The sequence below is a fragment of the Rhipicephalus microplus genome, chromosome X (genome assembly GCF_043290135.1).
Source record: "Rhipicephalus microplus isolate Deutch F79 chromosome X, USDA_Rmic, whole genome shotgun sequence".
NCBI classification, from domain to species: Eukaryota; Metazoa; Arthropoda; class Arachnida; order Ixodida; family Ixodidae; genus Rhipicephalus; species Rhipicephalus microplus.
In genome coordinates this window covers 10,158,297-10,175,542 of record NC_134710.1, presented here as the reverse complement: position 1 = coordinate 10,175,542, position 17,246 = coordinate 10,158,297, and the positions used below count along the sequence as shown (strand labels likewise).

The 17,246-nt window shown below is 45.1% G+C and overlaps 1 protein-coding gene across 3 annotated transcripts in view; it reads right to left on the bottom strand.

The window, feature by feature from the left end:
* Positions 1–17,246, bottom strand: part of Tnks (tankyrase) — a 246,530-nt gene that overhangs the window by 208,803 nt on the left and 20,481 nt on the right. For all 3 annotated transcript variants that reach the window (XM_037426582.2, XM_075881808.1, XM_075881807.1), the window contains exons 3-4: positions 15,400–15,608; positions 5,756–5,850 (exon numbers count right to left, since the gene is read on the bottom strand). In XM_037426582.2, coding sequence (XP_037282479.2) covers positions 5,756–5,850; positions 15,400–15,608 — 304 coding nt within the window. The remainder of the gene's footprint in view (positions 1–5,755; positions 5,851–15,399; positions 15,609–17,246) is intronic.

The window sequence follows — 17,246 nt, the reverse complement described above, 5'->3', positions numbered from 1 at the left end:
GCTTTGTGCCTACTACAGGCGCTTCGTTGAAAACTTCTCCAAAATTGCGGAACCACTGTCACGGCTTACAAAGGAAGGTGTGCCATTCATCTGGCACCAAGAGCAAGAAGACGCCTTCTCTGAGTTAAGACGGCGTTTGCAGTCACCTCCCATACTCGTTCACTTTGATGAAGATGCCAAAACAGAGATTCATACGGACGCCAGCAACGTTGGCCTCGGTGCTATTCTTGTTCAGTGGCAGAACGGGGTAGAAAAAGTTATTGCTTATGCAAGCCACACTTTGCCGAAAGCTGAGTATAATTATTCAGCTACGGAAAAGGAATGTCTCGCAGTTATATGGGCCATTAGTAAGTTCCATCCATATTTATACAGTAGACCATTCCGAGCCATCAGTGACCATCATTCATGGTGCTGGCTTGCGAACCTAAAGGATCCTTCCGGAAGACTTACTAGATGGAGCCTGCGTCTACAAGTATATGACATCACCGTAGTCTACAAGTCTGGCCACAAGCACAATGACGCGGATTGCTTGTCACGAGCACCAGTCCAGACCTCGTCTCCGGAGAATGAACAAGACTCAGCATTTCTTGGAGCTGTGAATTCGTCGGAGATGGCTCATGATCAGCGAATGGACCCAGAATTACTTCTGCTCATTCAATACTTAGAGGGGCAGCAAGTCGAAGTACCCCGAGTTTTCGTCCGTGGACTACGTTCCTACGTCCTCTGCAACAACGTTCTCTACAAGAGAAACTTTCAACACACCGGTGAAACGTTCCTCCTGCTGATACCATCACCACTGCGAGCGGAAATTTTAGAAGCGTGTCATGATGACCCATCGGCAGGTCACTTGGGCATTAATAGGACTTTGGCGAGAATCCGCCAGAGATATTACTGGCCAAAATTGATGGATTCAGTACAGCATTACGTAATATCATGTCGAGAATGCCAAAGACGCAAAGTACTACCTCTAAAATCAGCAGGTCTTTTGAAACCGATAGAGTCACCGAAATTCTCGTTTGAGCAGGTCGGAATGAATTTGCTAGGACCATTTCCTACGTCATCGTTCGGGAAGCGCTGGAGAGTTGTAGCAACCGACTACATGACCCGGTATGCCGCGACGTCATCTCTCACAAAAGGAACGGCAAATGAAGTGGCTCAGTTTTTTGTGACCCAGATAGCGCTGCGACATGGCGCACCTGAAGTCCTTATAACTGACAAAGGAACTGTATTCACTGCCAGGCTAGTACAGTCTGTCATGAAAGTAACGCACACCGACCACAGAAGAACTACCGCGTACCATCCGCAAACGGTTAACTGAAACGGGTTAACGAAAAGTTAACGGGTTAACTGAAAGGCTGAACAGGACGCTTGCTGACATGATCGCAATGTATGTGGACATCGAGCATAAGACTTGGGACACCATATTATCGTATGCTACTTTTGCATACAATACCGCAGTACAAGAGACAACCCACTTTACGCCATTTCAACTTGTTTATGGTCGGACAGTAATAACGACATTAGACACAATGCTGCCTGTCAACAGCACGAATGAAGAGGCCCCTGACATAAGCGAATATGTAGAAAGGGCAGAAGCTCGACAACTAGCACGGAACCGCATCATTCAACAAAGAGACGTCGACGCGCACAGTTACAATCTAAGACGAAGGGACGTTCAGTACTCCCCTGGAGACCAAGTGTGGATCTGGACGCCTGTACGTGCACGTAGCCTATCTGAAAAGCTTATGCGGCACTATTTTGGCCCTTACAGGGTTCTTCGTCATCTAGGCCCATTAAACTACGAAGTGATCCCTGAAGGTCAAGTGTGCACAACACGACGCCGGAATCTCCCGGAAGTTGTACATGTAGTACGGATGAAATCGTACTACGACAGGAACTGAACAAGTAAACTGACTCACGCCGTCTAACACAAGGACAAGTCCTATTGTTTAGAAACTGTCAGCCGGCTCTACGCATCGGGGCGATGCGTGCTAGGAGGGGGACTAATGCCACAGCTCAACCATCACAGAAGACGCGTGCCACAATTCGCGTTCTTAAAAGCCGCCACACAAGTAGCAAGAAAGCCGCGCCATGGAACGCCGTTCTGCACGCGCCACGATGCTACGCCACGGGACCGGCACGAGACTGGAGGGGCAGATAAAGAGATCGACGAAGTTGGAGTCAGCGAGCAAGAGACATTTTGGCTGACCATTTTTAGTTTTGAGTTTACGGGCACAAGTTCGCCCTAAATAAAGAGTTCATATAGTACCAGGTGCTATATTTATTTGTAACAATATGATTGATAGTTGCATCATTGCATTGATGACTTTGAATTTTGATAGCAAAATATTACCCAAGCCGGAAACAAAATAAAGCGCCCCCCGTGTTACACGGTCACTTTTGTTGGCGATCTAGACTAGCTCTGATAAATATTCTTCAAAGGCGTGACCGCAAGCTGTCGCTAAATAGAGAGATTGCGACCTACTGGGTCCCAGATCCAGCGAAACTACGATGACGAGTGTCTGCATAATGGCTCGTGATCCACGAGTTCCATAGAGATTCGAAGTGAGCATCACGGACGCAAGGCAGCAGAGTGAACTGATCACGGCCGCGGCAAGCGGCCGTGATAACTACGCACTGCTATGGCACATGAATAGTCTTGCACCCTTGCCTCATTTCTTTTCACGAAGGCAACTCGTAATGGCGGCGACGGCCCCCTCAGGTGCAGAAACAAAGAATGATCCGCATCGCTGTTCAGTCACACACACTTTATCATCAATCCCAATGACTTTCTCGCAGGTTTGAAGTCTTTTCTTTTAACTGCAGCGGCCCATTTTGCAGCCACCTTCTGATCCCGAGAAAACTTGTGAAAAGCGACCTGATCGCGACCGAAAGTGCTGCTTCAGTAGCAATATGCCGCACCGTAATTTCGACATCGCGAGTCGATTTCGATCCCACACAAACACAACTAGTGAGTGTCGGATGGTGAAAATCTAATCAGAAGAGGAGAACGGTGCAATGGCAAGAAATCGCTCCGAAATAGCAGAACTGATACTTCACTGCCAGCAGATCACAGCAGAAATGAGGCACAATCCCGAAGCTAACAGGCTGAGCGGCCTCGGCGGCCCAGCTCGATCCCGCCACTGACGTCACTGCCCCACTTATCTCTCTCCTGTGCACCACGTGCACTAGGGGCGTTCTCTTGGTCAAAGTTAACTCTCTTATACTACCGTTGTTCAAGCGAAAATTGTGAAAAAAAAAACGTCTTAGGCATGTTGTAAGAAGTCACAGATACCGAATTCCTTATAAATTCGTGAACGCAAAACCACTTGATTGTCCCTTTAATTTACAGTTGGTCTCCCAACAAGGTAGCATCTCATGTCCATCTGGAGTTGGTCAAAGAAATCCTGCTGGCAAACACTCCATGCACTTAGCAAGCCAAGTTGCTGGCAAGCCGCACCTTCACTCTTTTGCATTAGGACTCCCTGACAACTTAAGTGTGTGAACTGTCGGGACAGCTTAGACTTATGGGTTTCCTTCGGTTAATGTGAACAATATCTATTTTCAGTCAAGGTGACGCGTGTTTGTTCCTTGCCATTGTTACTAGTCATATTTATTTTCTTTTTTTTTTTCTTACGAGTACAAGTACATTCTCACTTCTGTGCGAATTGAATGCCTAGCTCTCCCCGTTTGAGATTGTATTTGATTGATATGTGGGGTTTAACGTCCCAAAACCACCATATGATTTCGAGATAGTATTTCACATTGACTTCAGCTTGCTTTGATAACCTAACCTGTCGGTCATGTGTTCTTGGAGTTTCAAAGAATGAGAAGCACAGAAGGACGGACCAGTCAAGTCAGTCTAGGCATGGGACACCAACCTGTATACCACTGCTGAGGACCCATCAGATAAATGCAGAATATTGAACAGCATATGCGGATGACATTGTAGTAAACACTACGGCCACTAATGTGGGTTCGGTCTTAGCGAGTCGCAGGGCACGCGTTAACCGTCGCCTTTGCACATGAGTGTTTGGACAGCCATGGCACTGAGCGCAGCATGGCAAGAACACGGTACTGCTCTCAACAGGTTGCAACACTTTATTGCCTGTGGCAAGCAAAAACTCAGTACTGAGCCCGCTGCAACAGGGGCGACGAGAAAGCAAATAGGCTTATCCACGCCACAGGCGAGAAGTACTACACGAAGTGCCGTAAGCACATCTCCGTTAACCAAAGTGACTCACGGAGACATCGGGACCAACAAGGCCCGGTCGCTCCAGTGAGGGCAAAACTCCGCTCGTGTTGTGTTCGAGAGATATGGGTCGGCGTAGTACGATCACGCGCGAAGACACCGCACTGCTCTTAGGCCTAGAGTTCGAAAGGGGCGACAAAAGGCAAGCGTTCGCCGCGGGTGCAAGGCGCCATCAGTAAAGTCCACGCGATCCCCAAACAAAAGGAGCTGACGGGCAAAAAAGAAATGCGTGCTCACCCTTGTCTCAAAAAAATTTACTCACTCCCTACGCGCGCTTGCGAAACGTCCCAAGAGACTTTGCACTTGGTGCTACTGTCGACATCCGCTACCGGGTGAAAGGGGTTAATTGTCACTTCCGCTTCCCCACCGGGACAGACCGCAGAGAAGGGAAGAGTCATGTCAAGACATGAGAATGGCAGAAATAGGCAGCGAATCCCGCGCAATGGCGGCGGGATAGCTTCAATTCCCACAACATTTCGTGGTCTTTCAGACAGCTAACATCCACAAGCAATGAAAATGGATGTGTAAAGAAACTGCCATTCTGCAAAGGTAAAGTTTGCCCACTTTGCTGACGTCTTACTGGCAAAATCAGAGCCATGAATGCTTTTCTTGCTAAACATTTCAGGCATATTCTACTTTGTTTAGAAGCTCTGTCACTTTCACACAAGTTCTATACATCCAGCCCATAAGGCAACATGCTTTTGGTACATACATGCATTATATTTAGGGTAAATAATGCCAAGTATCAGGTGTGTTTTGTCATTTTTCTTCAAACCGAATAGCTGGTTAATCAACACAATTTCAGTAGTGCCATTAGGGTCAAACGAAACGTCAATGACACATTCAGCTTTTTTTTGGGACCACCCCTGCAGACAGAGTTACCCATCAAGTAAATTAAAAATATTTCTAAGGCAAGAAAAACAGTGTAAAAAGATAGAACACAAGATGAACAAATACAGTGCTAATTTATTCTACCGAATACAATGCACTTTATTGAGCACATTAGACCAAAAAGAAAGGATGAGACAGGCAATTACAAAGTTCTCAAGACACCTGAGAAGAAGGTTGCCAAATGAAATAAGGAAGGAACACAAGACAATTTGCCTCAAAAGATTCAAAATTATATACACAAGGAAATGAAAAATCCATAAACAGGGGTTGTGTCGAAACGTCGGCTCGACACATCCCCTGTTGAGGAATTTTTCATCGCAAGCTTCCATATTCCCCTGCCTACCATTTTTTGGATATACACAAGGAAAGTATCATAAAAAAATTAGGTGAGAGTTGGCACTGCACCTGAGAGTATTGTTTTACAAGCTTTTTTATGCTAATTTTCCATCCTAAGATGAAGCAACAACCCAAGCATGTGGTTTAGGAAAAATTTCGAAAGGTTACAGCCCATATTGCAATACTGAATTTCCCAACATGTTCTAGTTCTTGATTTCAGAATTTTCACAAACATGATGACAAAAATGCACGATTGAAGCATGTATGCAGCCTCACCCCTTGTCTTTGGCATGAACATCAGCCCCATGCTGCAGGAGGAGCTGGACGATTCGGACTCTGTTGTAGCCTGCTGCCAAGTGCAATGGTGTAGACTGCAAGATTGAAAGATTGGGAGCTGAATTTCGTGGACACAACTTTCATTTTAGGCAGAAGCTAGCAGAAAATAATCGACAGATTGCATTTTTCACAATGAAGAAACTGCAGTGTTGTCAGACTAGAGATACACATGGCAGGCATTTTCATGATCGTAAGTGATGCTTCCCCCCGTAGGAGTGACGACACAGGCCATACATTTTGATTGGTTCGACACGAGAAGCCGCGAGTAACATTCGTACGGTTCCAAATAGACCACACTATTGTGCTCTAAAAAATGTAAAAGCACCCTATATACTTCCTCAGATACAAAAGAATTTCTGGTTTGAAGTATGAAAGTGTGAAAACATTTGCGAAAAGGCACGAGGAGCAGTGCACAAGGGCCACCACGAGGTGAGCATATCTTTGTAAGAGGGGCACGATGATCAAAAGCGGCCTTTGACGTCAGTGGGAGAGCGAGATGCGAAATGGAAACGCTTTTTCTTGTCTGCTAGGGTTTTAAAGTTTGAAGGTTAATAACTTCTGTTAACGTGTGCCAATTTCAAGCGTTCCTTTTGCATTCATCTCAATATGCAACAATGGACAAACTCATTGATTGATATGTGGGGCTTAACATCCCAAACATACCATATGATTATGAAAGGCGTCATAGTGGAGGGCTCCGGAAATTTCGACCACCTGGGGTTCTTTAACGTGCACCCATATTTGAGCCCACAAGCATATAAAGCATTTTCGCCTTTATCGAAAATGCAGCCACCGTAGCCAAAATTCAATCCCCCGACCTGCAAGTCAGCAGCCGAGTACCTTAGCCACTAGACCACCGCGGTGGGGCCATGCACGAACTCCAGTGCTGCCGAAGAAGAGTCCTCACAGGGCCCTCTCAAGGTGAAATTTCACTCACAAAAGTTCCTATAATGTTTCTTTAAATGGGTTTACAAGATCTATCCTGCTTATATTGTGTACCATTCTAGTTTAAGATTAGTGTACTATGCCAATTCACTTTGCCACTTTCCCAGTTTAGGAAAAAAGGTTGCCTGAAAGAGGCCTTATAAAATGTTTCATATTTCAAAAACTATACACTCCACTGAAAATATTTGCATATTTCAAACAAGCAACAACTATACATAAACTCAGCAAGCTTCATTAATTCAAACAATATTTTAAAAGAAAGTTTTGAAGTGCAGTGTAAGTAAGGAAAGCCCTATACCTGCCATGTATTTTAGGTGAAGTTTATGCACCCATAACCATGAGAGCTTCAGTAATTATTTTACTATCATTGTGATGATGAGCCTTTCCTCTTACTGAAGCAGATATAGCATTGAAAACTGTAATGCTAATTTTCTGTCAATTTTTTACTTCGGGTACCTAACTATCACTTTATATTAGCTATCAGATGCGTTGCAAAAGAGCACTTCCCCACACAACAATAACTCTGCTTCAACATATTTCATATTACATTATCTAAATACTGGCCGAAAGCTATGATTCTAGATACTGTGGTTGCCGAGAAAAAGGAACACAAGTACAAAAAAAGCATGCTTTGAGATAATCGCACTTAAAGGTGAAAATCTGCATTATTTCATAAGTACGAGATAACAGCAAATGGAAGGACCCATTCGATAGGCACCAGCCAGATACTCATCACCAATATAATTTTTTCGTTTTGTGCTAACGTCTTGCATGGCAAGCCTGTAAAGGCCAAACGATAATAGTTTTGGTGCTTGCCAATGATGACACCAGTAAGTCTTCCCTGACCAGATATATAGATATCCCGACAGAGAGCTTGATGCCTCTCCTTTGTTTCATTTTCGCAGTTCTGGGCCTTCCTTTTTGAATGTGCCAAATGCACTCCAGCTTGCAATCTAACTTCTCCACATAGCTATGGTACTTGAACTGCAAGGAATCCCTTGTATACGCAAGAATGGGAGCACAGCAGGCCAACGCACAAGTTTTGAAATATGCAATTTTTGAGATGAAACAATCATAATAAGACAAACTAATGATTGATTCTGGTTCAGAAAAGGCTGCAGATTTCAAATAATACAAAAAGAAAAAAATTATTTTTTAACACTTTTGCTTACTTTGTCCCCTTACATGACCCCCGACACCGAATATTGAAGCTCGAGAAGCTTGTGTTGTTTGACAGTCCTGCAAGCGGAGATGATTATTAGCGACAAGCGTTACCACCATGATGTTACTTTTTTAATTTGGTTTATGATAAGGATGCGTGCTCATCCCAGTATGCAGGTCCAATTAACATTTTCTACGCTTTGACATAGACAGGGGCCCAGGTGGCATTGCAGAGGTCAATCAAGTACAGTAGAATCTCAATAATATGAATTCGAAGGGAGCACGCAAAATATTTGTCCCGAATTCGTATGAACCAAAAACAAGTTAAAGCTGATCATGAAGATGAACAAGAACTTTATTGGGGTCAACTTCTTGCTGAAAAAAGTCCATAATGTTCTTACCGTATTTACTCGCGTAATCCTCGCACTCGCATAATTCTCGCACCCTTTACATTGCCCAACAAAAATAAGATTTTTTTTTCCGCGAGTTATTATCGCACTCCCGAAAAGGGCCGCAATAATGTCGTCAGCTTATTCCAACCGTTGATGATGATAGCGCACACCATCTGGCGCCATGTTTTAAGCATCAAGCGTACTATTATTGCACAAATATTCAAGCCAATCCAGGCCAAGCCAAAGCGGCAAGTGCGTGTTGCGGCGTGTTTTGTATGTTGTGTCGGTAATCCTGTAACGTTATGGGGCGATACTGAAGCTACACGGCTGCTTTCAAGTTGGAAGTGATTGATCATGCACTAAATAACGGCAACAGGGCCGCCGGTAGGCCCTATGGAGTGGACCAGTTTTGTATTCGATACTGGTGACGGCAGCTGAAAGCCACCAAGACGCGTTGGGCCTGCCGTGTACCCCAGATTGATGGTAAACTTCAATTCTTCAGGAGGAAACTGGGGACGATTCTGATAAATAGCCATCAGCCCAATACTGACATCTTAAGTTTACCTTTTGAGGGCTCCTGTTGAGTGACAAACGCTACCGCTACGCCCGCAACACCCACAAGCTTTGCGTATGGTATTCCAATTCTCGACTATTTGCTTGCACTTTTTGTGTCAATAAATCTTGCCTTTTCTTTGAACCTCCCTCTGTTTTTATTGTCGAGAAAAATTTAATTAGTACTTTTCAAATCTTGCTCTTAGTTATTAGTGTGAGAATCCCGATTTGCAGCCACTTAGTTTTCTTTTTCGCCCTGTACGTTTTCGTGAAAAGATTTCACTGCGTAATTCTCGCACCCCCCCAACTTTGCATCGGTTTTTCGCCGAAAACAATGGGAGGATTATGCGAGTAAGTACGGTAATTGTATGAACCAAAAACAAATTAAAGCAGATCATGAAAATGAACAAGAACTTTATTGGGGGCAACTACTTCTTGCTGAAAAAAGTCCATAATGTTCTTTTTAACTTTCATGCTTTTACAACCTCTAGATAAAGTGCCGCGGTTTCCTCACTCATGCTGCTGGCGCTATAAGGCGCGTTCAAACTTGACAACAAAGGTAGTGAAAGGGGCAAAACTTATTGAAAATTAACTCGCTTCGCCACTTAAGCGGCGAGAAAAACGTGCTGCGAAGTCGATACCAAAAAAAAAAAAAAATCAGTCCAAGAGAATTCACACTTGAGAATTTAAGCGATAACGCTAAAGCGGCCACAAAACCGCGCCCGCACCCGTCGAACATGTTCACATTCATTCAGCCCCTCGTATGCATGCCACCGCCGCCATCTTCGCCGCATGAGAATTTATTCCAGAGATTTAAAATCCCCACTGAGTTCTAGTTATGCATGCAAAGCACAGAAAGGAAACAGGTTACATGTTTACAAACGTTGTTTCTGGAGATATGTCTGAAGAAACGACACGAGCAGACGCACCGGCACCAACGGCAGCGCATTCGGCCAGCAGTGCTAAAAAGAGGCACGTTAGGACATGCCTACTCGCTGCTGCACCACCTTCTTCCGGTGTTCGCAGCGATCGTAATCCAAACCAAGCTCTCGATGAACGCGTCTTTTTTTCAAGGCCGTGAGCTTTGTCGTGCTGCGTGGACAGTTCGCGATTGCACCGACGTGAGCCCCCGCACCCACCGATGCCTTAGCCGTCATCTTGAATATTCGGCTGGTGTTTACATCACGTGGTTTGAGAGTTAGCACAGCCGGTGTAGCCAAAGCCATAGCAGAAAAGCAATCCGCTATCGCATGGCGGTGAAATTGGTCTCGGACCGATTTTTCGCGTTGGCCTCACGGAATCGTTTGCAGACCATAATTCCAGCGACAAAGCGAAGGACTTCCGGTGAGTTTTACCGCATTCACTCCCTTCGAGGCCAAGTGTGAACGGGCTTTCCTCCCACAGCCAAACGGCATTGCACCGCTCACATGCAGAGGTCAATCGCGCGTTCGTATCATTAGCAGTTACTGGAGGAACCGTTAATATAACACAGAATCACGATGTATTTTATATAATGTAGTTCATTCAAAGCAACTTCGAAATTCGTGCCACCGGGAAATTCAAATAAACAGTAATTCATCAAGCTTCCACGCGAGGCATGCACAATGCCTCAAGTGAGGACCATTGTTCGTCACCCCTTTTGCTCAGTTGTTGGGCTGTTCCCAAGGTGGTTTTGGCTGTTCATGCCAGGAATGCTTTTTTTTTCTGAATGGGACACACTCAAAGCACCCACATTGTTTCATTCTTCCCCACCCATGAGTCCTTTTTGAAAGCTGCGTGTTCGGCTTCGCCAAAGCTTGAGTACGCGTAGTCTCAAGTGCTGCCCCGCTGTGGAGCACCAGTTTCTTATGGTATTTAGCCAGGCGTTTCGAACTGATGCAAAATCGTTCTGCATTAACAATACTAGGATTAATTATACATTGCACTAGAACATCTACAATCAAAGTTTAACATTACCAAAAAACCAAAACTACAAATTACTATATAAAAAGTCGCAAACAAAACTTTCTCTGTCTGGGGTCCTTTAGAATCCACTGTAACGCTTTTAGTACTTTGACAAATACAGTAGAACTTTGTTAATACTATGTTCCCGTTTGATACGATTTCCCGGTTCCTACACTCGAAATCGGGAAACCTATAAATGCCCCGTTCTCGGAAAATACGATTATTCGGCAGCAACATATGGCATTGCGCTGAACTAGAGTTGTATGATGCGTTCCGCGGACAAAAATTCTCATTCAGGCGGACAAAAGAGCCGCTCTCGCATGCTTATGAAGTGTTTAAGGGGAGATGAGAGTCGAAAAATCGCGTTTTTAGCGAAATTTCTCGTATTTCTGATTTTTATTGCATTGTAATCTTCAAACCTGCTTCTTTCATCTGTGAAAATTTCAAAACTAAATTCGAACCGCAAAATGCAAAAAAAAAATGTGTATGAAGGCATCGCGGTGGCTCAAAATTTCGTGAATTTGCGCCGATATTGGCCATCTTTGACTGCGCGCTGCTACCCGTCGCAGTGCCGCCCGCCGTCGCGATCGGTTGGGAAAGTTGCGTCCGGCCTTCTTCTTACAGCTCCGACGACCGCCAGTTTCGTACATGGGCAGAAAAAAATAAAAAACGAGGCCTTTTTATCACGTGGTTTGAGCGGTTTGAAACGCGCGGCACCCTAAGCCGCATCGCCATTGGCTACCGAGTCATTGTCAGCTGTGTTGGTGGCGGCCATTGGCATTTGGTCCGTCTGCTTTTCTGCGCGTCTACGCATATTTCCGCGATGACAAGCCTGAAAAAGTGCAACGTGAGACCGCAGAAGTTTAGAACGAAGCACAAGTTCAAGGGAAGGCGGCGTAAAGCGCCCCGAACGGCGGCGACGAACGAGAACGCGCCTACGTGTGCTAGGCCTGACGGCGGCATCGTCGAGTGCGCGAGCGACAGTGGCTGCAATGAAGGGATTGACGCTGCGCTTTCTTTCGTCAGTGCTTCGGAAAAGAAGCTCGGCTTCTTCGAAAAAGATGAAAGACAGCGCGATGAAGTTTGTGCAATGACAGTTTTGTGCGACACCCTCTTGCTGATGGCACTTGTGGCAGGTGCAGCATGCCCTGCTTGTGGTATTCAAAAACTTGCCGTTCGGGAGCCGGCAGAAAAGCGCAAGGGACTTTCGTCGCTCCTCGAACTTCATTGCGAAAACAGCGAATGCTCAGCGACTGTTCTTTGGTGCTCCTATACATCACTGCGTGTTACGGCGGACGGCAGCAGCCAAGTGAGCCAACGGAACGACAGTGGGAGCTCCCGAGATAGTTTCGCTGTAAATGTGAAGGCGGTGGTGGCTGCACGCGCTGTCGGCATTGGGCATGAGCAATTGTCGAGATTGTGCTCCATTATTGGACTCCCAAAGCCAATGCACTACCGAGGATTTTTTTCGATAGCGAAGAAGGTGCACACCGCTGCCATGGCAGCTGTGAGTGAAAACTTGCGCCGATCCAGAGTGTTGACGAAAGAAGTAGCAGGCGAAACTGATGTGGCTGTTATGTTCGACGGCACTTGGCAGAAGAGGGGCCACAAAAGCCACAACGGGATTGGCGCAGTTATCTCCTTAGATACTGGCCTCTGCTTAGACTTCGAGGTCATATCAAATTACTGCCTGACATGCAGTAGGCACAAGGATATGGGCCCAGACGAGGTGTCAGGCATTCCATGGCCCAGTCTGTGAAAAAAATACAGACTGTTCCTCCCATGCCATGGAAACGGAGGCTGCAATGCGCATTTGGCAGAGAACATTGACTTATGACACCCCACTGCATTCCATGACATTCTTGAGTGACGGTGACAGCAAAGCATATAGTGCAGTTGCAGAGTCAAAAGTCTATGGTGCTGTCAATATAGAAAAAGAAGACTGCACTAATCATGTGGCCAAGGGACTTGGCACCGCGCTACGGAAGCTGCATGTGCCATTACCATGAGGGCAGAAAATGAAAGAGCCAGCCATTCAGAAGCTCCAAACATACTATCAGATTGCCATAACAAGCAACAGGGGGAGTGTACGGGATATGTACACTGCAGTATGGGCTTCGTGCTTCCACTCATGCTCTACTGGCAATGCTGGCAGCCACAAGTTTTGCCCTGCAGGAACAGAGTCGTGGTGCAAACATCAACGCGCTGAAGCACTTGGTGAACCTGCACCACGCCACACACCTCTCCTGACAAAAGCACAGGGATTGGCTGTTTTGCCCATTTATAAGCGGCTAACGGATGAGAAGCTCCTTGCTCGATGCATCAAAGGGAAAACCCAGAACGCATCGGAATCCCTGAACAGCAAAATTTGCCTACTTTGCCCCAAGACTAAGTTTGTCTCCCGAACGGTTGTCGAGACTGCCGCAGCAATGGCAATCCTGTGGTTCAACAAGGGTCATGCTACCTTCGAGCACATCCTGGAAGAGCTCAACATACTGCCATCTAGAGATCTAGTTACTTTCAGTGATTCCCGCGATGCGAGGCGCATCAAGAGAATGTCTGAGCGTCTGACAGCAGAACCAAGGGCCCACTGTCGTCGTGGAGTGAAAAGGGCACGGCTAGAAGAGAGTGCTCACAAGGACCGTGAGGGCACAACCTATGCTGCAGGACAGTTCTAGTAACTTGCAGTGCTTTTAAAAGTTCTGTTGAACATTATGGCCAAAGATTATGCATTTCTAACAACTCTGTGATAAAAAAAAAAGGTTTCAAACTTTCAAATGCGTTTTTCTCCTTTTGTAGTTTTGTATGATCTGTGCTTCTTATACACGCTAGTTCGTATACTTAGAATTGTCATACCTCTATGAAATTTTGCACATAGCATGATAAAGGCCCATAGAGTGCAAGTATCTATTCAGATTGTCAGTGCTGCTTGATTATGTTTTTCAAAAATTACATAACATTGAAAGCCCTTGGCAACTAGAGCCATAGTAAATTTTTCTATTTTATTATTGTATTTCACCTTTTTACACACAAAATTTATATAGTTTTTTGCACTCTACAGTTCCAAAGGATCATAGCCAGCTATATCTGCATGCTTTATCTCAAATTTTTATAGGTCAGAATTGTTGCATAACAATGGCCATAATTTTGCAGTATCTGACCTGCAGAAAGAAAACCAAGCACTCTACATGAAAATAAATGACATATTTGAAAAGAGGAGAAAAAACTATTAGCATGCCAATTTGTGTTAAATTCAGATTCTTATTAAAGAAAATCGTTTTTCGAGTAGCATCTCCCCTTAATGGCAGACCACCACTGCACAGCGACAGCGGTTTCTTTGCTTGTCCCGCACTTTTTTTTTTATTATTCAGATCCACGGCTACAACAGCCAGGAGAACACTACGGAGCTAATAATAAGGCACAAAGAATACATGCGCTGTCGGTCCCCTCGAGTTCACCGTGCTTCGGCACAAGTCGAACCTGCTGCGTCTCCTGCTCAATGTGCTACGTATATTTCTCACTTTTGCTACATCTGCTTCCTCTTCCAACTCCCCCTGACACACAGCTGGATTCTGTCACCATGTTCTTCCTTTAAGATTTACAAAGCCAGGCGAATTTAAGTATGTTAGCCACGCACCTTTCATCCTCAAAGATGAGACAGCAACGTGGCTCTCTCTACCCAATCCCCTCACCCCTCCCCATCATTAGCAAGGTATGAGTGCCCCGCTGTATTATCTGGGTGTCCACAACTCTACAGGGTAATCTCCACCGAAAATGAGCGTCGGCCAACGAGATCGTCGTCAGTGACTGTCACTGCTTCAAGGAGGAAAAAAAAGGCATATGCAGGCCGGGCCCTCTGCAAGGCTGCATGTTGCTCAGTAGTTGACGATTCGAGCCAGCTGCGCCTAGCATGGTGCAAGCTCTCACACTACTTGAGCTCTACTCGGGACAGTGTAACGAGTGAAACGGTTAGCAATTGTTCCAGGAAGTGCAGTTTTCGGCAGCAGCTTGCATCGGAGGATACAGAGCACAGTGAAGACGACCTTGTGGCGTGCATATTTGACATCGACGACAACATCGATGAGGAGTTCTCGTCCACCAGTGCCGATGCACCTTTCGCCAAGTTCGTCACGATGGACGACAATGTCCCGACTTGCAAGCTGCAAAGTGTTGCTGAGATTGTCGCAGAGGTGGTGGGGGCAACGCAGTGAAGAAGGTGGAGGTTGAGGGGCCAGAAGACAGCGGCGAGAACGAAAGCGTACGCTGACCTGCTAACTCTGCCGAAACCCTTGCTGGACCAGAAGCTTTACAAAGCTTCTTTTGCACAAAAAACAATGAAAATGCAGACAAGGGTCTACAATCTGTAATGGCTGAAGGAGCTTTTCTTGTCCAAGGCTGAGAGGCAGCAACAGGAAATTAGCATGTTTTTTGAAAAATAAATGTTTTTTGTTTTTACACCAACTTGTCAGCCTCAATTCTTGCTAGATTCAGATTGTACCTTTTCCCGGACCATACGTTTATCTTCCGCGGTTTTTCCAGAAATATATATACAAGGTTCTACTGTACACCCAATATTTATCAAAAGATTACCTTGCGACCATCGCTGGCATGGCAATTGACGTTGATGGATGTGAGCAGTGACAAGAGCTTCTCTTCATTGCCACTACGAGCAGACTCAAGCAGCTCATCCTTTCTGTAGTCCCCTGTGAGCACACTACGAGTGGATGGGTCAGCCAGGTCCAGTGGAGTTTTTCCATCCGTGTTGCGGATAGATGCATCTGCCCCATGCTGCAGAAGCACTGCAAACAAAAGTATAAAAATGCTTAAAGGTAACCAAGAAATTCTTTACTGCTCAGAAACTGTTAACTGATATATTGGGTGTAGTCATACCAAATCGCTCTTTCTTTGTTGAAGGGCTACGCCATCTGTCAGAGGTATAGATTTGCCTAGTACAGTAAAACCTTGTTAATTCAAAGTCACTGGGACCATGAGAAATTTTCAAATTAAGCTGGTTTCGAATTAACAGAACATACAAAAAGTGGGATGCAAAAAAACTTGAAATTATTCAAAGTATATAATCAGGGCTGGTTGCTTGCTGTGCTGGCTAGTTTGCAGCTCCAATGGTTACGTATTCTACAAATACAAGGTCACAGTGTTTCCGCATACAAAGGGGAACGCCGGGCCTCGCTTCCGCTATCGCAAACGAACAAAGTCGTGATCAACTGAAATGCACGCCTGCGAAAAATAAGACATCTTCACTGCAACACAGTAAGGACACGTGGGCAGCGTGACACCTGCTCCTCGCTGTATCAGCACGTCATGATGCCACCGTTCACCCACTCTTTCTAGTAAAATAAAGAATTTAATAATACACATTGTGACAAAATTCGTGACATTTTAGCTGGAAAACATGATCATTGAAGCTTTCTAACCGAGTTTTCAAAGTAGGCATTACTGACAAGAACTCCACCAGCAGTGCAAGTACGCAAAATGCTGGAGCAACCGGCACTTGGAGGTTTGCATACATTGCTAATTCTGCCAAGCGGCCCTTTATTAATTTCTTTATATTCCCAGAAAGAGTGAGTGAATTTTGACGCGCGGACGTTGCAAGAAGCTTGCAGCGTGCTGCCTGCGCGTCCCCCACTGTGGTGAAGTGAAGCACGTCTTGCTTTCCGCAGACACACATTTTAACAGTTCACAAGACCTTTTTTGTTGTTTTTTCACAATTTTACTTTTTGTGCTGGGAGTATCGAGGCTGGGGTACTTCAGCTGCCACTCAGCAGTATCACTACAGTACATTGTCTAGTGGCTCTAAAGGGCTGTCCTTTCCACAGTTTCATGGCGAAATAGGGATAGGAAATCAGTACACTGCACCAAATCTTTCCAAATTGACATAGACTGGTACTGACTGCCGCTTCAAACTATCAGCTGAAACTTGCATATCAAAATACAGGACGACTGAAATACTTCAAATTAACTTGGATTTCAAAATAATCGAGTTAAAATAATGAGGTTTTACTGTATTAATCCATTAAGGCCCACGTAAAAACTACTAGTTGGGTTTTATTGATATTTCACACCTTTAATCAACTGGAATAAAAACAACACGTGCAAATTTTCATCACATTTGCTTAATTTTTTTCACAAGTTATGGTACTATACTTTAGAATGCATGCTGGGCCCTTGACACAGCAACAGGAAAGCTTGCCCAGTGCAACAATGCACTAGGCCCTTGCCAAACAAATACTGAAGTTATCTTGGCCTGTGTAACTTATTATAGCACCAGCGCTTTATAAAAAGCATAACTTGACACTTCTCACAACACCATTTGAACGTATTGTGGCCGACCACAATAGTTTTCAAAGCTCCTTGTAAAAATGTAATTATGAATAGGAGGGCAATAGCAAGCACAGTGGACGCTGGGCATCTCTTGATAC